At 42.2% G+C, this 25,265-nt stretch overlaps 1 protein-coding gene across 7 annotated transcripts in view; it reads right to left on the minus strand.

The window, feature by feature from the left end:
* RYR3 (ryanodine receptor 3) overlaps positions 1 to 25,265 on the minus strand; it is a 1,082,755-nt gene that overhangs the window by 144,885 nt on the left and 912,605 nt on the right. For all 7 annotated transcript variants that reach the window (XM_073608696.1, XM_073608694.1, XM_073608691.1 and 4 more), the window contains one exon: positions 18,108 to 19,426. In XM_073608696.1, coding sequence (XP_073464797.1) covers positions 18,108 to 19,426 — 1,319 coding nt within the window. The remainder of the gene's footprint in view (positions 1 to 18,107; positions 19,427 to 25,265) is intronic.

Raw genomic sequence — 25,265 nt, forward strand, 5'->3', positions numbered from 1 at the left:
CCCACGATAACTTTTCATATGAGCCAGCGTGGAAAGGTGAGGAATTGAAAACACCCCTCACAGTGGTCCTCCACCACCTAAAATATGCGCTTACCAGATTGCAAGCACAACAAGCACATGTATAAACCCAAATCAGGGTGTGCGGCTAGCACTGGAGCAATCCTCTAGACAGCGTAATGGATGATACCCAAACAACCACGTAGTAGGCTGTATCCGGATCTCCCGCTATAGTAGAACCTCCCTCTGTACTCCCTGCATGCAGCCTCCTCCTCCTGGTCTCTTCTCACAGGCTCGCCATCACTCCCTGGACCATACACACATGGAGAGCCTGTGAGAAGAGACCAGAAGAGGAGAGCGGGAGATCTAGATACAGGAGCGGGAGATCCGGATACAGCCTACTACGTGGTTGTTTGGGTATCATCCATTACGCTGTCTAGAGGATTGCTCGAGTCCCTGATTTGGGTTTATACATGTGCTTGTTGTGCTTGCAATCTGGTAAGCGCATATTTTTGGTGGTGGAGGATCACTGTGAGGGGTGTTTTCAATTTCTCACCTTTCCACACTGGCTCTTATGAAAAGTTATCGTAGGACTCTTCCCATTTTATTTTGGGCAGTTTGGGATTATAAGGTCAAGCAAGAGTTCAGTGGATATAATGGGTTTGGAAAGATGAACATTGCCCTAAAGGTAAGAGAAAGCTAAAAAGTTTAGGGTAAATTTAAACCCTAACTGTACAACATTTGTCATTTGCTAACACATGAAGTACGAAAGGCAAATCCACTTTGCACTGCGAGTGCACTTGAAAGTGTACTGAAAGTGCACTTGGAAGTGCAGTTGCTCTAAATCCAAGCGGTAGATCTGAAATGAGTGGAACCTCTGCTGTTTTTATCATCCAATCATGTGCAAGCTAAAATGCTGTTTTTTATTTTCCTTGCATGTCCCCCTCAGATCTACAGCGACTTTACTTCCAAGTGCACTTGCAGCGCATCGTTGATTCTCCTTTAGCAAATAACCCCCATGGTGTATCATAAAAGTTTTTGTTGGTGGCTGTAAACCCTTGTTTACAACTTTATGTTACAGGTAAGCCTATATTAAGGCTTACCTATATTAAGGCTTACCTGTAGCTAACAAGGATATCTCCTAAACCTGCACGGTTTAGGACATATCCCTGTATTTGCATGTGCCCACGTCATGCGGCACATGCGCACTTAAGACAACTGAAGCAATGGCGCTATATGCCGTTGCTTCAGTTGTACTGTGCGGTTCCCGCGAGCATGCACAGAGTGACGTCATCGCAGCTGGGGCTAATCACAGTGCCGCACCTGCGATACCCGGAAGTCACTCCAGGACAACATGTCGGTGGTCGGAGGGGGAGACGTGGACCGATGCGGGGGCTTCGATCTGAGGTAAGTAATACATAATTAGTATGTATGTAATTAGTAATTAGTATGCTATGCATACTAGCTAATTATGCCTTTGTCTTGCAGGGTTTTTTGTTTTTTTGCCGAGGGTTTACTTCCTCTTTAATTTTATTGTTTTAAAAAAATTGTTTTTCACCTTTCATCCTTTGTTGCATATCAGCACTGCTATTCTCATGCAGCCTCTATGCAAACTCTTTCTATCAACATCCATGCATTTCAGTGAAGGCGGCGTAGCATTTCTCAATGCACGTTTCCTGATGGCGACATCAGTGGACCGTGCCTGCATAATGTGTACTGAAAAAATCCCCTGTAGTCTCTATCAGGAGACTGTGTGACAGGTAGACACTACAGTAGAACATTTGAAAGGCAGAGACAGAGAGGCAGAGCATTGTCACCCTATAACGGAAAGTTCCCACAGAAGGACTTTCATGGCAGGATCACTATAACTAAAGCTGTTGGTCAAAAATATAAAAAGTAACTTTTGAAATAACAATGATATTTTAAGCTTATATGAAAGGTTAGTGTTTGGATTTACACAAACACTTTAAGAGTCCTTTCACACTTGCAGTGCTGCCGCGTTAGCGGTAAAGCGCTGCTAGTTTTAGCAGTGCTTTATCGCCGTTTTAGAGGCACTTTTCAGTCGCTAGCGGGGTGCTTTTAACCCCCACTAGTGGCCGAATAAAGTCGTTTTGCGGGGGCTTCGGTGGCGCTGCCCATTGATTTCAACCTTATGTGTTGTTTGCTACATGCCACCTACAAAACTTTCACATTCTGGTAACATGAAATAGTCTAAAGCTGTAACATTGATAATGTCCATAACTAGTAACTGGTCTGTGACAGTTTGTAGAAAATTGCAATAAAGACTGACCATGGTGTCAAACATTCAGTTTAGGCTTAAAATACAAGCAATCTAAGGAATGCCAGATTCTGATACTGCAGGGCAAATGACCTATTTATTTTTCAACAATATAACCACAATTTCCTTCAATTAAAGACAACCTATAACAACAGTTTAAAAATATTCACAACAGAAGAACATCCAAAGAATAATCACTTTTACGTTGCGTCTCCAGTTTCCAAATATTACTAGTCACAATAGTACAAGTCATAGGGGGTTATTTACTAAAGGCAAATCCACTTTGCACTACAAGTGCACTGCAAGTACACTTGAAAGTGCACTGAAAGTGACCTTGGAAGTAAAGCCACTGTAGATCTGAGGGGGATATGCAAGGAAAATAAAAAACAGCATTTTAGCTTGCACATGATTGCATGATAAAATCAGCAGAGCTTCCCCTCATTTCAGATCTACCCTTCAGATTTAGAGCGACTGCGTTTCCAGGCGCACTTTCAGTGCACTTTCAAGTGCACTTGTAGTGCAAAGTTGATTTGCCTTTCATAAATAACCCCCATAGTCTACCAACCAAGATGGTCTGAGAAATAGGTACTAATAGGTGGCTGACAGTTTCTGTGCTAAAAAAATATTTTATTCCATTGCTGTTCTACAAGTGATCGTCTCATTGGGGGATCTTATATGCATGGTTAGGTTTCTTTATAGACAAGACAGGTCATGGCCTAGGGTGGCAATCCTGACTGGGGCAGCACACAGCTATGATTACATAGGGGGTTATTTACAAAAGGCAAATCCACTTTGCACTACAAGTGCAAACTACAAGTGCAAAATGCACTTGAAATTGCACTGAAAGTGCACTTGGAAGTGCAGTCGCTGTAAATCTGAGGGGTAGATCTGAAATGAGGGAAAACTCTGCTGATTTTATCATTGAATCATGTGCAAGCTAAAATGCTTTTTTTTAAATTTTCCTTGCGTGTCCCCCTCGGTTCTACAGCGACTGCACTTCCAAGTGCTCTTTCAGTGTAATTTCAAGTGCACTTTGCACCTGTAGTTTGCACTTGTACTGCAAAGTGGTTTTGCCTTTCATAAATAACCCCCATAATGTTGTTAATAGTAATACAAACATGTATGTAATAAAGGTTTCAAAGTACCACTCAGCCTGCCAGTGTAAACTATTGGTGTATTGGGGTTTATAGTTCTAGAAATTATTTGCTAGAAGAATAGGGCAACAGCAAAATTAGAAAACTGACACTCTGCTATTCACCTTCACTTGCCTTTCAGATCTGAAGTTTCATAGTGTGATAACAGGACTAGTCAGTTAATTGAAGTAGGAAAGGAGCGACACAAGACAGTTGGCCCGCGGGCAGGACATTTAAATTCAGCCCTGTGTATATGGCTGGAACTGTGGATGGTAAGAGGGCATAGATGTGTCCTGTCCATTCTCTACTATAATCTACTTTTGAACAAGTCTGCCTGAATATGAACATTACCAAACATATAATCATCAACAAGGTACTTTTTAAGCGGTTGTAGGTTGCACATAACTATATGGTTTTTATTCTTGTAAGATTTAATTTGAAGTACAAATGTGTTATGCAATAAATTTTACATTAGAAGAAAAAATCTTATATTAAAACCCATGTAAAATTTAAGACGTTTCCCTTGGATGATTTGGTGCATCATCTCTCCTAAAACCAAAAAGGGATATTTATGCTGTTTAGTGACAGATTATATGCAGTGACATTAGTTATTGTGACAGTGGTGACACATAATTCAGTAGGACAGTAACAGATTGTGTACAGTGACATATTACATACACTGACTTTCACTATGTCAGTGACAGATCATACACAGTGTCAAGACCATTTTACCACCGAATGTCCTTATTACCACAGAAAGTGAAGCCATATTAGCAGGTCCACCACTGTACAATCCTGCGGCACAGATTTAAGCACACATGCATACATAAACAATCCTGCTCTATGTACACACATAAAACATAAAATTCTGTACTACAGAGACTCATATACACACCTATCTTCCCTCCTCTTCCATAACAATTACTGAAAAGAAATAATAAATGTTCCCTGCATTGCAGGAAGGGGAAAATATTGCTGCGGAACTGTGCTTCAGATGGACAATGCTGGATAAGTGGACACTGTTTGTTTGAGAAGTCACATATACCTCTCATTATGTAAAGAGTGTGGTAGGACCATGGGTTCTGAACAATAATGAATATCTAAAGATAGTAGCAATACTGGGAAGTGAACAGAATGTTTACTGTGATGGAACATGTTGAAATTGGGGCAGACTGCTGTTAGGAACCTACATCTAGTGAGCTCCTCTTTGTGGGTGATTGCCAGAGGCCTGCTCCCCAATATGTGGTGTGGTCAAAAGCAGTTTGCTGGTAGTGTATCCTTCTGCTGAGACATCTGTTTCCTCGTTTATTCCTTGGATCACGGTGTCTATCTCGCTACTGTCCCTTTTGCCCTATTGATTCATGCTTCTGTGGTTGCTCCTCTGAAGTGGTTCTTTATAGGTTTCCCTGCACCCCAGGCATCTTTCCTGGTGTGAGTGTACTTATTTAAATGTTTAGGAGAGTTGCACACTTGCATGGGCATGGCCAGGTGCATGTCTCTAAACTTGCAAACAACCCTCTCAAAGTACACCAGAGTGCATACCCTAATGGTCCATTCTAGCAACTGTTGATAGAATGTTTGTCTGTCAATAAAGTGTTTGTGTGATCTCCAATAACCTTTTTTTTTTCTTTCATTGCTCTCTTTAACCTGTCCTCTGAGTTTTCCTAGTAAACCCAATCCTTGCCAAGTTCTTATTCCTATATTTTGATTTTATTTGACTCCTAGCTTCTGTCTGTTCTCAGTAAAACTAGACCCTTTTACCTTCCTAAGCCTAATATCCAAGCTTACCTCTAGCCTTACCTGTTGTACTCCCTGCATCTGATCTCTTGCTTGACCTGACTCACTTAGTACCCTGCCTGCCTTAACCTTGACTCTGTTGGCCCTGCTCCACACTCTTGTATTGATGTTTGGCCCTACTTACTCCTGGTGATGACCTTTGGCTACCTATCTTACAATACATACAATGCCTCAGTTTTATGGAAACATATGTCTATCTTTTTAGTGCATCAGTTAGTTACGTAAACCCAAAAATGTATTGGATTGCAGACTTATCAGTACTTAAATATGGTAGCTATATTTGTTTTCTATTTTCAGGCTTTTTTCCCTTATTTTAACAGTAAGGGCTCATTTACACTTGCTTTGGTTTCAACACACATTAACGGTTAGTTTATACTTGCTTCAAAACAAGACTTCGGACAGGCTTTGTTAAAGCTCTCTGAATGCTAGTCAAAGCTCCTGTCACTAAATAAAATGGTTAATTTACAGTCCTGTTTACACCTTGCTTTTGCTTTGCTTAGCTTCGGCTTGACTTCAAAAATTATACCCCATGCAGCTTTAGTGGTGCTTCAAAGCGTCTTCAAAGCCTTCATAGAAGTCTATGGCAAAGCTCGATTAAAGCCTCACAGAAGCCTCATCGAAGCCCCATTGAAGCCTCACTGAGGCACCAAGCAAAAGCAGGTGTAAGCAGGACTGTAAGCTAACCATTTTTTTAGTGACAAGAGCTTTGACTGGCGTTCAGAGAGCTTTAACAAAGTGTGTCCGAAGCCATATTTTGAAGCAAGTGTAAACTAGCCCTAACACAACGTGTCCAAAGCCATGTTTTGAAGCAAGTGTAAACTAGCCCTAAGGGTTTCTGAACGCCAGTCAAATCCCCTGTCACTAATTTAGCAATAACTCTCGGTGGAGCTGCTGGTTTGAAGCGGGCTGTTACCATCACCTTCGTTACCTCTATTTCACCAGAACCGGGTCTAAGGTCCCGTTGAGTTTAATTCCAGACAATGTAGGCACCGGACACTTGAGTATCTTTTCCAATGCTTTAATAAACGTAAACAGAAGGAAGTAGCAGGAAAGCGGTAGAAGGAGAGTTGCAGGGAAGTTCAAATACCTTTTCTTAGTGTAGTATTAGGAATTGAGAGCTTCCAGATGAATGTACTCTCTATTTATAGTTGAATCTTTGCCCGCCTGGATAGGTTTCTCTCACTAACCTAGCAGCCAGTACGCATCACGAACAAAAGTCTCTGCCACAGACTTGAATGGAACAAAACCCATACGATCCTCTGCCACAGGATGTAATGGTTTACGGTGAACAGCAAACACAGCACTGGAACCTTTAAGCCAACCCGGCAGTACTATGTGGTAAGATTACTTTAGGATGCGTCCTCCAACTGAGTCACCAGGCCCCTCTCCAGACCAGCACTCTGCATGATCCTTCCATGACGGGTCCTCCCCTGGGATCTTCTCAGTTGTCCAGCTCCTTCCTACAGGACAGACAGCTCAGGACCATTCCTCTGCCACTGTGGTAGGCCCCAGACAGGCTTCTGGGCCCACCCACACGCTGCAGCGACGTGGGCCTCCCAGACGGAGGACCACAAGGTAGTACTCCTAGCACATACCTGTCGGCCAGGAGGGCCAGCAGGTGGAATGAAAACGAACCCTAAAACATGGCGTCTGTCCCATAAATACCCTCTCCCAGAATGCAACTCGGAGGACCACCTCTACCGAGTTATCTCCGGGACAGAGGAGCACTCATACACTTCAGCGCGTTGCCTTTCCAACACCGACCCATGGTGACAACAACACCCACAGGCACAGTGTGAAACTACATGCAACTCAGCCGAGCTGGAACAAAGGCAAATCTGGCTATGTATGAACCCACTAAATTTACCTATAAGCAGTAGATTGAAAATCTACCAGCGCTACATACTCCCCCAACTACAATAGACGTTGTCCTCAAAGTCTGTCAAAAATAAACCCCAAGCCTGAGAGTAGGTATTTTAACTTAAAACTTGGATAAGGGCAAGGGAAAAGAAAAGACAGTATAGAGATATTACAGTTTCAACATTTATAAAACAACATGTTCACATCCGCAAACAAAATCACATTATGACTGTCACAACCCCACTGTCTATCTAGCTGAAAAGCCTAACAGCTTGATAGGAGATCCAATTGTTCCTGAAAAAAAACAAAGTTAGACACACACTAAATATGTACAGTACCCTCAATAAAAAAGTTTAGGAGCAAAGTCTCATTCCAAAAGAAGAATGACACTCTCTTCCCGTATATTTTTTTTCCTTTAATGAAACAAACTAGAGTAACTTGAGAAGTCCATCCCTATTTTTAAGTAAATCACATCCTTTCAATGAAGAAAATTCAGCTAGCAAAGAGTCTTTGGATTTAGAAACGCTGAGATGAACATCATCTCTTGACCACGAAGATCTCTAAACACTGACACTCTCTAACTATACACCCCAAAGTTCTTTTGTTCATAATCACCAATAAAACCGAGGATCTGGCAATGTCAGTTTCTTTCCCAGTTTATCCACTGTAGCAATAAAGTGCACAATGTAATCTTTTCCGGGTCTGAAAATGACCATAGTTCCAGTGTAGGAAACATCCACTGAAACGTTCATCCATGGCAACAGAATATCCAGTTTTCCGGAAAGGCTTTGGCACATACAAATAGTCCCAAACAGCTTCACTGTACCACAGTTCCCGGTTGGTCTTAATTTCCTGCATAACTTCCTGAGGAACATAGGGAAACTCCAAACCATATTCTGTGGCAACACATTTGGTAAGCACTCTCTGTAAACATGCAAGTTTAGGCAAAGATCTATTTTTCCTCAAACCAGGAGGCACACAAGAGTTCGGTGATTTACTCACCATAGACCCGACGGGTGTCGAAAGCAAATTAGCAACTTTAGATAATGTCTCCTTAGTAGTACTGTGCGGCTCCACACAAGGCGATGTCTTCCCAGAATCCATGGCTGTCCACTCTGAGAAAGTCAAGGCAGAAGCAACATCTTTGTCCTGGGCCCACAATAGTTCCTGTGACATTGTCTCAAACAAATCATCATCACCAGAGAGATCTGACATGGAATCTATCTCCGAATCTCTCAACTCTTCAGCTGGCAAATATTTACAAAGAGTCCCAGATATGTCCCCCTTTTGATCTCTCACCCGTTCCTGACATGGACTTCTCCGGATCCAAGCATTTCTCTGGCTCCGGCTCGGGTAGTCTCTGGGGTAAGCCGCAACCACGGCCGCGGAAAGCCTTTACATATCCCACCTTCCTCTGGACAGGTGCAACAGGGATAGGCGTAGTAGACGTGGAAATGAAAGTGATGTCCGCTGATGAAGTAGTGGCCGGCGGTATCTCCCTCAGCAACACTCTCGGTGACAACAGGTAAAATCCTGGTCTGTTGTTTTCCAACAGCAATGGTAGCAGCTTCTACTGTAGCAATACCTGTAGCCCAGTCCACCCGATAAGCACGGGGCGACATAGTAGGTTGATCCACTATGACCAAATATTCTCCGCACTGCAAACAACGAACAAATGGACAGAGATGTATGGCCAGTCCTTCACACTTGTGGCAAAGCATGCCCAGCCCTTCAATATCTCCAACTGTGTAGAGAACAAACCTCCCCTGTGGTTTCAGACGAATGCCGGTATTTGTCAGCAGAGTTCCGGTCAGCATAGCACCCGCAGCGGTACTCATAGGGAACATCTTAGGTCCCATAGTTGGCGGTATCAACGAAAAAGAAGACATGGCTGCACTCTGATCTTCTCAGCACGATCACGAGGCCTCTCTTCTCCTCTGGCGCCAAACACACACACATGCGTCCCACGCAGCAACAAGTAGGTTAGGCTCCTCCCACTTGTTCTTCTGATCACATAGCTCCCGGGCTGTTACTTCTCACCCACAGCCTACGCAGTCAGAAATAAAGTCCTGCACTTTAACCCCTTCCTCTCTCCAAAAATGTACAAAGTCCAGAAACTTATTCCAACGTAAACTCCCGGTGAAATACTTCTCAGGGTTGCGGGAGGTTGCCGGCTAACAATCCCGGACGAGCCCCCACATGTAGCAATAACTCTCGGTGGAGCTGCTGGTTTGAAGCGGGCTGTTACCGTCACCTTTGTTACCTCTATTTCACCAGAACCGGGTCTAGGGTCCCGTTGAGTTTAATTCCAGACAATGTAGGCACCGGACACTTGAGTATCTTTTCCAATGCTTTAATAAACGTAAATAGAAGGAAGTAGCAGGAAAGCTGTAGAAGGAGAGTTGCATGGAAGTTCAAATACCTTTTCTTGGTGTAGTATTAGGAATTGAGAGCTTGCAGATGAATGTACTCTCTCTTTATAGTTGAATCTTTGCCCGTCTGGATAGGTTTCTCTCACTAACCTAGCAGCCAGTACGCATCACGAACAAAAGTCTCTGCCACAGACTTGATTGGAACATAACCCGTACGATCCTCTGCCACAGGATGTAATGGTTTACGGTGAACAGCAAACACAGCACGAGAACCTTTAAGCCAACCCGGCAGTACTATGCGGTAAGATTACTTTAGGATGCGTCCTCCAACTAAGTCACCAGGCCCCTCTCCAGACCAGCACTCTGCATGATCCTTTCCTTCCATGACGGGTCCTCCCCTGGGATCTTCTCAGTTGTCCAGCTTCTTCCCATAGGACAGACAGCTCAGGACCATTCCTCTGTCACTGTGGTAGGCCCCAGACAGGCTTCTGGGCCCACCCACACGCTGCAGCGACGTGGGCCTCCTGGACGGAGGACCATGAGGTAGTACTCCTAGCACATACCTGTCAGCCAGGAGGGCCAGCAGGTGGAACAAAAACGAACCCTAAAACATGGTGTCTGTCCCATAAATACCCTCTCCCAGAATGCAACTCGGAGGACCACCTCCACCGAGTTATCTCCGGGACAGAGGAGCACTCATACACTTCAGCGCATTGCCTTTCCAACACCGACCCATGGTGACAACGACACCCACAGGCACAGTGTGAAACTACATGCAACTCAGCCGAGCTGGAACAGAGGCAAATCTGACTATGTATGAACAGATAACCCACTAAATTTACCTATAAGCAATAGATTGAAAATCTACCAGCGCTACACTAAATAAAATGATTAGCTTACAGTCCTGTTTACACCTTGCTTTTGCTTGGTGCTTCGATAAGGCTTCGATAAGGCTTCGATGAGGCTTCGATGAGGCTTCTGAGGGGCTTCGATAAGGCTTCGATGAGGCTTCGATGAGGCTTCTGTGGGGCTTCGATGAGGCTTTGGTGGGGCAGTAAGAGAGCTTTGCTATAGACTTCAATGGAGGCTTTGAAGTGGCTCTGAAAAACCACTAAAGCTACATGGGGTATAATTTTCTTAAGCGAAGCCGAAGCAAAGCAAAAGCAGGTGTAAACAGGACTGTAAGCTAACCATTTTATTTAGTGACAGGGGCTTTGACTAGTGATCAGAGAGCTTTAACAAAGCCTGTCCGAAGCCTTGTTTTGAAGCAAGTGTAAACTAGCCGTTAATGTGTGTTGAAGCCGAAGCAAGTGTAAATGAGCTTTAACACATTTCCTGCCAAAGGGTGTAATGCTCACTCACTGTACTGTATCTGAAGTGACACAGCATTTTCACCCTAGAACCGGAGGTGTATTCGGACTACTGAGCACGCCCCCCTCTCCATAACCTACAGTTGTTTTTTTTTATTTGGCCAAGAGGCACTTATTTATCCCAAATCTTAGTTTTCTTGTAGTCATCTAAAAAAATTATCCTGGATGTATACTACTGGTCAATGTCTTTTACATACTCAATTTAGGTACTTCTGCTATGGTAAAAAGTTTCACATATCATAATGTTATATCTAAATATTAAATTCTACAAACGTGTAAACTAACCTTCAAATACAACCCCTGTTATCAGTTTTGAAATTTTGGTTGTCTGGTTTACATTTTCTATTGAACTAGAGTGTAATACTTAGGTCAGAGTATTATAATGGTGGGACTTTTAGGGTGCCAAAAAAATAGTTGGCAACATTTCAAAAAAGTTCCAGGGACACTTTTTTTGCTGTGCATTCAACAAGCCATTGTAGAATGTACATTATATTTCAGACATTCATTTAGTTATAAAGGGATTTACAGTATGTGCAAGAAAAGGAGTTTGGAGTGTATGACCGTATGTGTAGGAAATGAGCGCAAACTGTATGATGTTTTATTCAGGAAATTAGTGCAGAGGGTTTGACAGTAGTTAGTATTAGCAGGAGAGGAGTGAGGAGGGTGTAACAGTAATACAGGATTTATATAGCGCCAACAGTTTACGCAGCGCTTTACAATATAAAAGGGAGATAATGCAGTTATAATACAATAAAATACAAGAGGATTAAGAGGGTCCTGCTCAGAAGAGCTTACAATCTAATAGAACAGTGGAGTGTATGATGGCCATGTGCATGAAAGGAGTGTGGGGTGTGGGATAGTATGTGTAGGAAAAGAGTGCAGAGTTTATCATGACACTGGAGTACAGAGTGAGGTGAGTGAAGAGGGTGTAATGGTGGCCAGTAAATGCATAGGAGGAGGAGTGTGAAGTGTATGACAGCAGTTAGTATGTGAGGGGGGGGGAGTGTGTGTGTGTATGATGTAAAGGCAGAGAAGTGTGGAGTGTATAAAGGTGTGGGTAGGAAAGGAAAGTGTATGGTAGCATGTGCAGGAAATGAGTTTGGAGAGTATGACAGTGGGTATGTGCAGAAGAGGCGTGTGTATCGGTGGCCAGCATATGTAGAAGAGGAGTGAGGAGTGTATGACAGTATCTAGCATCTGCAGGAGACAGCATGCAAGATTTTGACAGCAGGTAGTATATGCAGGAGAGGAGTGCACAGTTTATAATGGTGTATAGTTAGTACAGGGAGATGAGTGCAGATGGTATGAAAGTACATGGTATGAATGAGCCCAAAAGGGCTCACGCGAACTGCTGAGAGGCGGATAGTAAAAAAAAGCTGCTGAGTAGCAGTTTTTTGATCCACCACAACCCAAATGCTAACATTAAAGCTGACAGGGCTGTACATGTGGCATTTATAACTGCAGATGCAGAGTTTGACAGACGGCACTGCCTGTCAAATTTGCCCATTAAGCTGAATGGGAGTGCACCGCAACCATGAATCAAAAGTCTTGCTCGCTGTTGCAGTGCTTTTATTTTACTTTAAAATCCCTCTTGTAATTGGAAAAAAAGCAGAGGTTCAGGAGAAGGCATGACTGCCTCCTGAATGCCTGCCAACCACTGGGACACTGCCCTGTGAAAAGCGATCCACTGTAGCAAGTACTGCCGCAATCACTGTCTGATAGTCACTTAAAAAAGGGTCACACCTGAAACATGTCATCACGACAGCATAACAACACATCCTGTTCGTGGCTCCGCTTGTGCTCCATCCTATGTCAAGTTACGATTAGTAGTGTTCCTTTCAGAGATTGATAACATCACGTCTGGCGTGTCATTTCCAGTGACAACCCGATCTACAGGACAGATCCAGAACAAAAGCAGCTTCTGAGTCTGGGAACTCTATTTCCCCACGTTGACACCACACGCTCGCAACGATATCCGTTTATGGGATCGGCTGCTACTTTTTCAGCACAACACTGGCACGCTACCGCTGAATCTTTCTGGGCAATGTAAGCATTTCCCTTCAGGATGTTCTTTTATTTATGGATTATACCATGCACTTTTTGCTTATGGCTGTTGCCAATCCTAACCACACAGATGCCATGATCTTTGCTTGATGCACTTTATGGCTGTTTTTATTCACAATAAAATTGGAACATTTTTAGAAAGATTCAGTTAGTGTTAAAGTGGATTAATTTGGTCCCATAGACCTAATACCCTCTATCTTGGCACCTTAATCTGATTTGACTGCCCCTAAGCGCTTGTCATTTGCAATTTAGAGCATGTTTTTGCTTTCGCCTGGTGTTTTTCTTGTGTAGCTGCTGGGGACAGTAAGTTAAGGTGGACTTCTACTTGCAAAAAAACTTGCTGTTAATATTACTAGCTCATGAATACTGTGTTATATGTCAGCTGAAGAAGTGTGTCTGCCAATAGTCCAGTACTAAAATGTAAACAAGGCCGGAACATGAAGTTCTGTCCAAAATTGAATCCTTTCTACTAAACTTTCCACAGCGAGACTTTTTGTTCATCCCTTATGGTTACTATATGCTGCTGATGTGACATTGTCTGACTGGATCCTGGCCCTCTAGATGGGATGTCCAGCATTGTAGGGACAACCAAATCACTTGGAGCTCCAGAATAGTGATCAGTAGATGGGATTCTTCCAGCATCCAAGTCGTATCAAAATTAATGTGTCTAGGATTTTACCCCAGCCACAAGACCTCATTCTTGATAAAAGACTCCTCAAATGGGTAAAATACTGCCACGCTTTTGGGAGGTGAAACAGATTATCAGGAGACTCCCATGGATATCTGGGACTAACAGGTGCACTGAAAACTTGGTAGTCCTAGGGTTCCTAAGGGATCCCAATAAAACAGCAGCACTAGTAGAAACTGCAGGCTGATCTTCCAGAGAGCCAAAATGGTCTTTCTAAACCTAAGAGTAATGTCAGTGGCCTTCATCTCCTCAAGGGCAATATCATTTGTTAAAGTAGAATGATCCCCCAGCTTTTGCTAGTTTAACATACTGAGTACAACACAACACAACAAAACATTCACCAGTACAGTGGTTGTAAACCTTTAAAGCCATAGTAAATTCCACTTTTTAATCTTGTACCTACAGGTAAGCCTATCTTGTACCTACAAGTGCACTATTTAGGAGATATTGCAATGTGTAGCAGCCAGTGATGTCACGACACATGCACACAGCCCTATTCTGTCCATTGAGAGTGCTATGCCACGATCGTGGCTCCCATGCGCATCTGCGGGAGTGACGTCATTGCAACTCAGCCATTCAAATGGCCAGAGTCTGCAAACCTGGAAGGAAGATCGGGTAAAGATTAAATCCATCAATTATGTAGGGGGGGGGTGTTCGTTCTCTCCACTTAAGTGTCAGATTACACTGAGCTCTGTGCTGTGGAAAGTGCAATGTTAGATCTCTGCGGTCTGCCTGCAGTATGCCATACCAACCTATCTGTGTACTTTGGAAGGCTTTGAGGAGAAGGGGCTACAAATAAACAGGTACAGCTAATGTGGAAGGATTTGTTTCATTGCTGTGCCTCACCTAAGACTAGTCACCTCAATGAACTTATGTTTATTATCACTTTAAAATTCTTACCCAAGCAATTGCAGTTTAGAACGTTCTATGCTGCTCTGTCAGTGCTGCTTCCCTGAACTTCCAATCTTAACAGAAAAGAATTAACAATGGACAATGCAGTTTGAGTCAGTCTGTAAGTTTGGAGAAGGGAGGAGGAACAAGGGAGTGCCTTGCCACCCTAGACTACTGGGCAGCAGGTTTCTATTGATGTATGATCTATAGTGTAGGTAGACACAGCTCTAGTCCTTGCATGCAAGGGTTGCTCCATAGGATGATGCAAAGGGAAAGGAGTCACCCTGAAACAGGAAACCAGGGGCAGTGATCATGGCACCAATTTAAACTGAAACAATGCCAAGGATTAAATTATGAAAAAGCTTAATACTCACTAAGTGAATACATCAGCTTCTGAAAATGTTTAAAAAAACTGAGGTTTTAATGTCATTTTATGGATCTTTAAGACTCAGTATCAGACAGAGTCTCTGTGGCAAAGGGTTTAGAGACCACAGACAGATCATAAAAGGATTCTACAGGGGAAGGTGTGAAATCGCTATTTGTCCTCTGCAGTCAGAGTCAGCAATCAAGGTTGTAATTTGGCCCATAAAACATTGAATAACCACAAAGAAATGCTTCCTGGATAGAACTAAGAAGGGGCCTCACTTGATAGAGCTAGGGAAGACTCCAAGGGCTCATGTGGAGGGCAACATTCCAAGCTGTTAGTAACAGGAGGTAAAACAGGTGGAATGCAGACAGCATGGGAATGGTTTTAACAAAGAAGTAGGTAGCTTAAAGTTAGTCTTCAGATACTGGGTGACACCCAAGGCTGTGCCAAGACTCTGGATCCATAAAGCAACTCATAGCAAATAAAATATGCTCAGGTTTGGAAAGTGACAAAATGTGTGACCCGGTGCCTGAAAATTACATTCCAGGGGCCTGGGTATGGCCTTCAAAGCTACTGCTGAGGATCCGCTAATACAGAAAGATTAGCCTATAGAGACTAGCTCTAGGATCTTGTAGAAGCTTGATTAAAGAAAAATAATAATATTGAATGAAAGAAAAAAATGACTAGCAGAAAAAGATAAAGCTCTTTGTCAGTAGAGAAAATAAGTCCTTTCTCCTAAAAAAAACAGAGGCAAGATGGGAGTGGGAGGTATATCAGGCTGGTCACTGTTTTCTTGCTTGCCAGTGTCCAAATCCTTCTGTAGCCAGCAGTATAACCCAATTGCCTCTGAATCCCATGGCCCTCAATGAATGAGAAAGGAATAAAACCATATGAATCATATCACAATAGCAGTAGTATTACATGTTCTTAAATGTTAATTCACACACAGTTTTCCTTTACCAAAGGCATCACTAAAGTTAAGTGGCTGTGGTGAATACAAAATAAAAAATCCCTGGGATTAGCAAAACAAGGAAAATGTAGAGAATGCGCCATAAAGTTATGGTGGGATCAAGTGAGGTTCATTTTCAAAGATCTCTCACCTTTACCTAACCTGGTAATAGATTTGGCTATCCATTGCCCCTCTACAGTATATCCTGCAGCAGGGCTAATGCTGCTAAAGAGTAGGGCTAAAGATAAAACTGTTTTTCTTGCTCACAGAGGCCAATTTGATTGTCTTGATCATTCAGTGTGAAGTAAATCATTATAGCCTTTCAAAAAATGATTTTGTTTTACACTACATAACGATGTTCCGAAATTATAAGTCAACATATACTTATGATACACAATACTTCATAATACTGTGTTTGACTGTATATTAATTTACCATCAGCATTTATAGCAGAAAGCATACCAACACATTTTTTTTTCACCAAACTAGCAAACAATATAACAGTTAAAAACAAATAATTTTAAGCTAGTTATTTGTGTGAAAAGCATAACCCGAAGCATAACACAATACCAAGTAATTAGAAAAAGCAGGGTCTTTCTAAACATTAATTGCTTTGTCTTCATTAGTGCCAAAATGAACATTGTAGTTCTACATCAGATAACCATGGAATATTGTTGCAATAATATGACCTTGGCCTAGTTCCTTAATGCTTGTGACAGCCAGTAAGTTGGCTTTGTGATTATACTCCCCCAAGCCAAGACATTAATTGCAATTTATTTACAATAAACAAGCAAACAATAGAACTCGTGGCTATGGTAATTTTCATTCCCTGGACTAAGCATGTATGTATACTTTTCTGAAAGAGGAAAATGTTTTCTCATTATGAACAAAGGAAAACAAAGTGGTTCTCCTGTTCTATGTGTACAGTAGCTTTTATTTTATGATCATGTCTTAGATACTGTAAAACCAGAATGTGAATTTTAAAAAGAGAATAGACATTTAATGTTGCCTTGAGGCAGCACAACAGAGCATCTGCCAAGCATAACTAACAAGTAGGCCTGGTTCATTAATTCACTTAGACAATCAGAAAAGATTGCCAGCTCCAACTTCAAACCAATACAAAGACAGTCTTGAAAGTGTACAAAAAACACTGTATTCTAGGAATGATATACTCTAGGAACACAGCATTCCTAGATCCTCTACATATATTATTTGATTATTTACTAAAGGAAGTGGAAGAGACTTAAATGCCTCTATGAAAGCAGTACTGGCATCTTCATTTAACCACTTCAGCCCCGGAAGATTTTACCCCCTTCCAGACCAGAGCACTTTTTACAATTGGACATTGTGTCGCTTTAACTGAAAATTGCGCGGTCATGCAATGCTGTACTAAATTTGCGTCCTTTTTTCCCCACAAATAGAGCTTTCTTATGGTGGTATTTGATCACCTCTGCGATTTTTATTTTTTTCGCTATAAACAAAAAAGAGCAACAACTTTGAAAAAAAATATATATATATTTTTTACTTTTTACTATAATAAATATCCCCCAATTTTTTTTTTAAACAAATTTCGTCATCAGTTTAGGCCAATATATATTCTTCTACATATAATTGGTAAACAAAAATAGCAATAAGCTTATATTGATTGGTTTGCGCAAAAGTTATAGTGTCTACAAACTATGGGAACGATTTATGGCATTTTTGTGGCATTTATTTTACTAGTAATGGAGGTGATCTGCGATTCTTAGCGGTACTGCGACTTTGTGATGGACAAATCAGACACTTTTGACACATTTGTGGCACCTTTTGCATTCATACAGTGATCAGTGCTATAAATATGCACTGATCACTGTGTAAATGTCACTGGTAGGGAAGGGGTTAACACTAGGGGGTGATCAAGGGGTTAAGTGTGTGTTCCCTAGATGTGTTCTAACTGTTTGGGGATAGGACTGACTGGGGGGGAAACATATTGTTGTTCCTACTTAGTAGGAACAAACAATATGTCTCCTCTCCCCTGACAGAACAGGGATTTGTGTGTCTGCACACACAAATCCTTGTGCACGCGATTGTGCATCGGTCCCCTGCCATGCAGCGGGCGCGTGCGTCCTCTGGCGGCTCTTAAAAGGGGAAGACGTACCGTACGGGGTTTCACCCAGTGGTGCCATTCTGCCGCAGTATATACACGTGAGCCGGTCAGGAACCGTTTAAAGTAAAATATTAATACATCTAGAGAGTCAATTATATAGCAATTTTAGGGACAACAAAAACAGTTTTTGCAGAAGACAAATAATTCATGGAAATAACAAAATAAGAAAAAAAAAAGAAATTGTAATATACTCACAAGTGCTTTTCTTTGCTTGTGGACAGCACTTTCCAAGCTTGTTGTATTCTCTGTTCCTACATTCTCAGAGTAGTCACCTAGGCCAATTTCTGGACCATGCTTAGAGCCTTCTTTTTTTGTTTGTAAACCAAATATATCAGGCATATCAATCTCTCCTTTCTCTCCTTTTACAAGATGGGCAAGTTCTGATGATGAAGTGTGTTCAGGGGCATCTGCTTTTTCATTTTCCAGGACATCGTCATGGATTCCAAACTGAGTGGGATCAGGCATGTCTCCTAATATTTTGGTAACTTTAATGTTTTTGGCCCCTTCAACTAAGCCACCTCCAAACACAGTGCTCCAAAGTATCTGGAATATTCCCCATACTATAGTAAACACAAATTGGAACAGACCAACAAATAGAGTCCAGAAAAATGAGAAGAAAACTTTCACTAATTCTTTAATTGTCATTTTTTTCACCTTCCTAAACTGTTTACTAATGTTCTTTAAAGTTAGCATTTTGAGGAAATCTGAAGTGTTTTTCCTAAGTGCTGTGCAAGCTACAATAAAAGCAGAAGAAGATTCCAAAGACTTTTCTTCCTCATCTTCTTCGCCAACTTCAAGGAGATGATGAGGTTCCTCCTCCTCCTCTTCTTCAGGCCTATCAGCTGTGTCTGACTCAGAAATTTGAGATGCCAGCTGCATTTCAAAAATTGTGTCCTCACAGAAATTAACAAAAAGCTCCATTTTTTCCTGTTCCCCGCCTTCATTGACCACATCAAAAATAAATTGTCTCTTGGACTCCTTGACTTGTGGCTTTTCCCACTGTGTCCGGCTTGACTCACTTATCTCAAAATATACTCTCTCTATTCTTTTTGCTCCACCCATTATTTCAATACGACCCAAGTATGGAGAAAAGTAGTTCAGTACACTGTTTGCAGGATCCAACAAACACTGGAGTCGTGAATCATTTGGCATATGCTCAGAGAGATTAGTCAACAGAACAGCCACATTAAATCCAATATCTTTAGCTGGTTCATGAAATCTGTCTACAAATTCAACATAGTTAAACATGTCATTTTCATCTGCTTCAGCACAAGAGAGAAGGAATTCAATTTCAGACTGTGCATATTGTTTTTGCCCCTCCATGGCTTTTTGGAACTCCTTTTTGGAGATAATACCTTTCCCCTCTGGGTCATACTCTTTGAATGCATCAGAGCTAGTTAGGTCTTTCAGCTTTAGGAACATGTCAAAGAACTTAAGTATCATTTCAACATTGCTGGAAGATTCTACAAGAGTGTCAACCATCTGTTTTCCAATAGTTCCATTAACTACGTTGCCTGCAAAAAAAATGAAAAAAAAAATTAGAAAATTATGAAGAGAATACAAATAATTATATGAGTATATTTAAAAAATATATACATTTAAAATGTATATGTTTAAACAGTACCTTATGATAATGCGTGAATGGTATTAAATGCAAATGCAAATATGTAGTAAAAGTGTACATATTGCCAAAACTTTTTGTTTTACATTTTTGCGAGGAAATCCGCATCCAATTCGCATAGGTGTGAACCCAGCCTCAAATCCCCAAAAGAGGAACTCTCCTGCACTCAGGTGTTATGCTCAAGGGGAGAAAGTATATTTTTATCCTTATTATCAGTGCGTAGAGTCTTGCTGCCCTCACAGGAATATTGTAGTAAGGATATGACTCTAACATTCTTTATAGATCCTATCCGAATATGAATGACCCCCATATTCCATATTCCTGCAAGAATGCAGTGTGCTTGCCATGTTGTTATTATTATTAGTTTTGGATTGCCCCCTGTAGGTGCACATCTCCAACTTTGGGGAGAGGCAGGAGTTAATAGATATCAGGTCTGCCCCTGCCTCTTGCTGCCTATACCATCCACTACAGGCTGGTCTCTAGACGAAACCGGATGTGACGCCACCGGATACCCGGAAGTGACGGATATGTTGGTGGAACGCAGATCTGCCCACACTTCCGGGTCTATGGTTTAAGCATGCGCTCCACGGATGTGGGAGGAGGCCTGCAACAGCGGCTTAGGCACCTCTGCAGTAGCGAACATGCCAGTGGGGATTACCAGGGTCCACCTCTGAATACATCAATATACATTAAAATGCTGGAACCACATTTCCCTTTTGAAGAGGTGACGGTAGGTACACTGATGGTAGCCTTTTACTTACAATGCATAGTCATGGTATCTGATGTAGATGCATATATATATATATATATATATATATATATATATATGAATTTATGTATGTACTACTATGTTTGTCATATTGCAAGCTATATGTTATTTGCTGTCATTCCTGTCACAGAAGGAGGATGGCAATCTGAGTATGGATCCTGGAGGGACACAAACCACCAGTAATGTATGAGGAATGGAGCCTACTAATGAGGGCTGCCCCGATTGTGTACTTAAACATATATAAATGTATGGTGGGTCATTTGCTCTTTTGGCTCTGAGGAAGAGGGTTCTCCCTCTCAAAACGCGTCAGCCTAGTCTTCATAGACACTTTCTGGTCTCCTTGCATCCATGGTGCATTTCAGCAGTCCTAGAGGTGACTTGCCCACATTACGTTTCGACATGCGCATATACAGTGCCTTGCAAAAGTATTCACCCCCTTGGCTTTTTACCTATTTTGTTACATTACAGCCTTTAGTTCAATGTTTTTTTAATCTGAATTATATGTGATGGATCAGAACACAATAGTTTAAGTTGGTGACGTAAAATTAGAAAAATATATACATAAAACTATTTTCCAGAAATAAAAAACTGATAATTGGCATGTGCGTATGTATTCACCCCCTTTGTTATGAAGCCCATAAAAAGTTCTGATTCAACCAATTACCTTCAGAAGGCACATAATTAGTGAAATGATGTCCACCTGTGTGCAATCTAAGTGTCACATGATCTGTCATTACATATACACACCTTTTTGCAAGGCCCCAGAGGCTGCAACACCTAAGCAAGAGGCACCACTAACCAAAAACTGCCATGAAGACCAATGAACTCTCCAAACAAGTAAAGGACAATGTTGTTGAGAAGTACAAGTCAGGGTTAGGTATTACAAAAATATCCAAATCTTTGATGATCCTTAGGAGCACCATCAAATCTATCATAACTAAAGGGAAAGAATATGGCACAACAGCAAACATGCCAAGTGTCGGACGCACACCAAAACTCACGGACCGGGCAAGTAGGGCATTAATCAGAGAGGCAGCACAGAGACCTAAGGTAACCCTGGAGGAACTGCAGAGTTCCACAGCAGAGACTGGAGTATCTGTACATAGGACGACAATAAGATGTACACTCCATAGAGTTGGGCTTTATGGCAGAGTGGCCAGAAGAAAGCCATTACTTTCAGCAAAAAACAAAATGACACGTTTTGAGTTTGAGAAAAAGGCATGTGGGAGACTCCCAAAATGTATGGAGGAAGGTGCTCTGGTCTAATGAGACTAAAATTGAACTTTTTGGCCATCAAAGAAAACGCTATATCTGGCACAAACCCAACACATCAAATCACCCAAAGAACACCATCCCCATAGTGAAACACGGTGGTGGCAGCATCATGCTGTGGGGATGTTTTTCAGCAGTCGGGACTGGTAAACTGGTCATTGTTGAGGGAAAGATGGATGGTGCTAAATACAGGGATATTCTTGAGCAAAACCTGTACCACTCTGTGTGTGATTTGAGGCTTGGACGGACGTTGACCTTCCAGCAGGACAATGACCCCAAACACACTGCTAAAGCAACACTTTAGTTGTTTAAGGGGAAACATGTAAATGTGTTGGAATGGCCTAGGCAAAGCCCAGACCTCAATCCAATAGAAAATCTGTCAGACTTAAAGATTGCTGTTCACAAGCACAAACCATCCAACTTGAAGGAACTAGAGCAGTTTTGCAAGGAGGAATGGGCAAAAATCCCAGTGGTAAGATGTGGCAAGCTCATAGAGACTTATCCAAAGCGACTTGGAGCTGTGATAGCCACAAAAGGTGGCTCTACAAAGTATTGATTTAGGGGGGGTGAATAGTTATGCACATTGACTTTTTCTGTTATTTTGTCCTATTTGTTGTTTGCTTCACAATAAAAAAAAAAAAAAACATTTTTAAATGATGCAAATCCTCAAGCAATCCATGTTAATTCCAGGTTGTGAGGCAACAAAACACGGAAAATGCCAAGGGGATGAATACTTTTGCAATGCAGTGTACAGCATACGTTTGTGAGTATCTTGTGTATCACTTTTTATTCTCTAATAAATGTTTATCATGGAGTTGCACTAGGTCGGCGCACCCTTCTCTTGTTTTTGTTGTTTTCTAGTGCACAAGAGTAGTCCCTGTGGTAATACATCTGGCCCTCTGCAGAGGTAATGTCCTGATAAAGAACCCTTTAGTTGCCAACCCTCCCCTGGGTACCTGAGTAGGGAAACCTGTCTGTATGTAGTTCCCTAAGGCTCAGGTTATAAATAAATGGGGTTTGGGTTGCTTGTTTGCTCTTCTGCTGGATGGCCCCCTGAGAGGGGATACTATTATTTGGGCTTTCTCCTTTGGGGGACTTCTTCCATGATAGGGGTAAAGAGTGTAGTATTCCATGGCCGGAGGAAGGAAAGGAACTAAAAGGAACTAGGTTACACCCTGGCTCTGGGCACAGGTCTCAGCTCTGTTCTCTATTTACTGCACTCATCTAGTTACAGCTGCATTTAAAGACTTTTGTGACCTTAGAAAAGTTATGCCTCACGATATGTGTTATGGTCATCTTTAATTTTATCAATATATTGGTAAAGAAGAAAAACTTTTGCTCTCTGTACAGAGTTAGATTAGAATTAGTTAGATTATAACTGGTGATGCCTCCTGAACAGGGGAAAGTGAACAGAGCATAAAAGGGGGGAGATATAGGAAAAGAATACTGCTATTTTCTGGCTATGCCAGGCTGGGTTACCCACAGGTTCATTTAGGGACTGTAGTCTTGCTGTGTACCACTCTGTGTATGGTTGGGATCCTTGGGGGGGCTCACTATAAAGGACTACAAAAAAAAGAATACACATTAAATGTATTGGTCCCTGGTAGTTAATGTCACTGACCATGCATCCCATTACGTCACACATGGTTCTGGGAGCCCCACTGGGCTGATTTCCTATCAGAGGTCTAGGGAGAGGAGTCACTATTTTGCCACAACAGATGGAGAGCAAAGATAGAGTAGTGAGACCTTCCTGTCTTCGCCACTGCTATGCAACATGTCATCTGAGCAGAATACCCCTCCATCTGCTACTGAGTAAGTCTTGGAGACTGACTTAAGGTTCTAGTCACCAGGAGGTTTGGCCTATTGTCTGACAAAATCAGTGGGGGAAAACTGGCCTGCATGCCCAGGTTGTGGCAAAGTGTCAGTGAAAATTACCCCTTTGGCCTGCCAGCTGCTGATTTAACAACAGACACTAAAGCAACGAGAGCCACTCCGGATGTCCGGAGTGAGGCTGCAGTAGTAAGTCTCTGCTCTGCCATATACCTCTGTGGGGGCTGAGAGGTATCTCCCTCTTTTGCTTTGAAGTTGAATTGCCCCATGGAGGCTCACTAGCCTCAAAATACTTTAGCAGCTTCATGCCTGTCTGTGGTTCCTAGGCCCAAAAAAGAATGTGTCCATCAGCAGGTGGACAACTATGGTATTCTCAACAGGGTTATCAAGCATACCGGTGCCCATGTTAAAGTTTCACCAGCCTTCTTCCATGGCGGGATATTTGGGCTATGTCATAGCTCCATGGGAGAGTAGCAGACAGTTAAGCCCCTTTGCTTTGGGGAAAGACACAGAGGAAAACCCAGCAGTGGAGGAGGGTGTGGTGTTGGCCATGCCACCAGAGGAACAACCAGAGGAACAACCAGAGGAACGCGTTGCAAGCCCTGGGATGGGCCAGACAGGACCAATGGTAGAGCACAAGCTTGGTGCTCCTATTGAGGCTAAGATACCGCTGAACCAGCCGGCTGACTACCACTACTTGAAGACATGCCCAGCCAGGGGCCAAAGGACTTTTTGCAGGTAATGCTGTCAGAACCACAGCAGTGGCCACCAGTTGGGACTAACTGCAGTGCACAGGGCACCAGATGCTTATTTACCTCTCAGAAAGAGATAGAGCCACCCTTGTGCAAACTGTCCTATCTGCAATGGTAATGTATCCGTTTTGTAGCCATGGGATACGAGTCATCTCAGAAGAGCTGTTTGAACACTTGGAGCATGAGGGCTAAGATCCAATCAGGCAGTGTGGGAGTACAAAGAAGTGCCTCACTCACAATGCGTGAGAAGGACCAAAAACCCTGTAATAAGAAACTTAAAATGTTATTGGAACCTAAGTTTTGGGTGCCATATTCACAAAGATCACATAGAACTTTTGAGGCCCAGTGCAGAGGAAGTTATCCGGTCTGTGACCAAAAGAGGTCCTAAGACTGGTAAGGTTGCAAAATATCTGGACCCTCAGTTTTATTGTTGACACACGTTTGCCTAACCTGTGTATTAACTGTATATTCCAAAGTTGGGCTGCGGTCAGTTGTTAATATGCTGTTATGCTGTATATGACACAATACGTTTTGCTTGCATTATCTGGAAATAGAGTCTCTTATACTGTAAATGGTAACATGTTTGGAACATTACTGTAGAACTGCATGTACAAGTTATGCTCTTTCTTTTCTGTTTTCACTGAGACTCGTATATTTTAATGGGGTAGTAACTGTAAAATGTTCCTAAAATTTTTTTATGTTGGGGGGAGGGGAATAGGCCCCTAGGTGGAGGATTTTTTTTTTCGCTCCTCTGGGATAGGGCGTAGGATAGGATGGTATGAAAACATGCCTTATTTAACATGGAAAAAGTGTAGAAGAATGCAATATAGAGTAAGAAACATACCAGTAGTCCCCATGGCAATACCCCTGGACCTCCGTTAGATGTTGCCATATAGTAGAGGTCATGGGCCCTGATAGTGTTGAGAGCTCTTTAGTTGCCAGCCTGGCCCTGGGTACCTGGGAAGGGAACCCTGCCCGCACTTAGTATCTTAAGGGTCAGGTTATAAATGGATAGGGTATGGTTTGGCTTGTTGCCTGCTGTTCTGCTGGATAGATCCCTGAGAGGGGACACTATTCTATGAGATGGGGCCTTGGATTAAGTGAGGATG

Source organism: Aquarana catesbeiana, linkage group LG13 (assembly GCF_042186555.1).
Source record: "Aquarana catesbeiana isolate 2022-GZ linkage group LG13, ASM4218655v1, whole genome shotgun sequence".
NCBI lineage: Eukaryota > Metazoa > Chordata > Amphibia > Anura > Ranidae > Aquarana > Aquarana catesbeiana.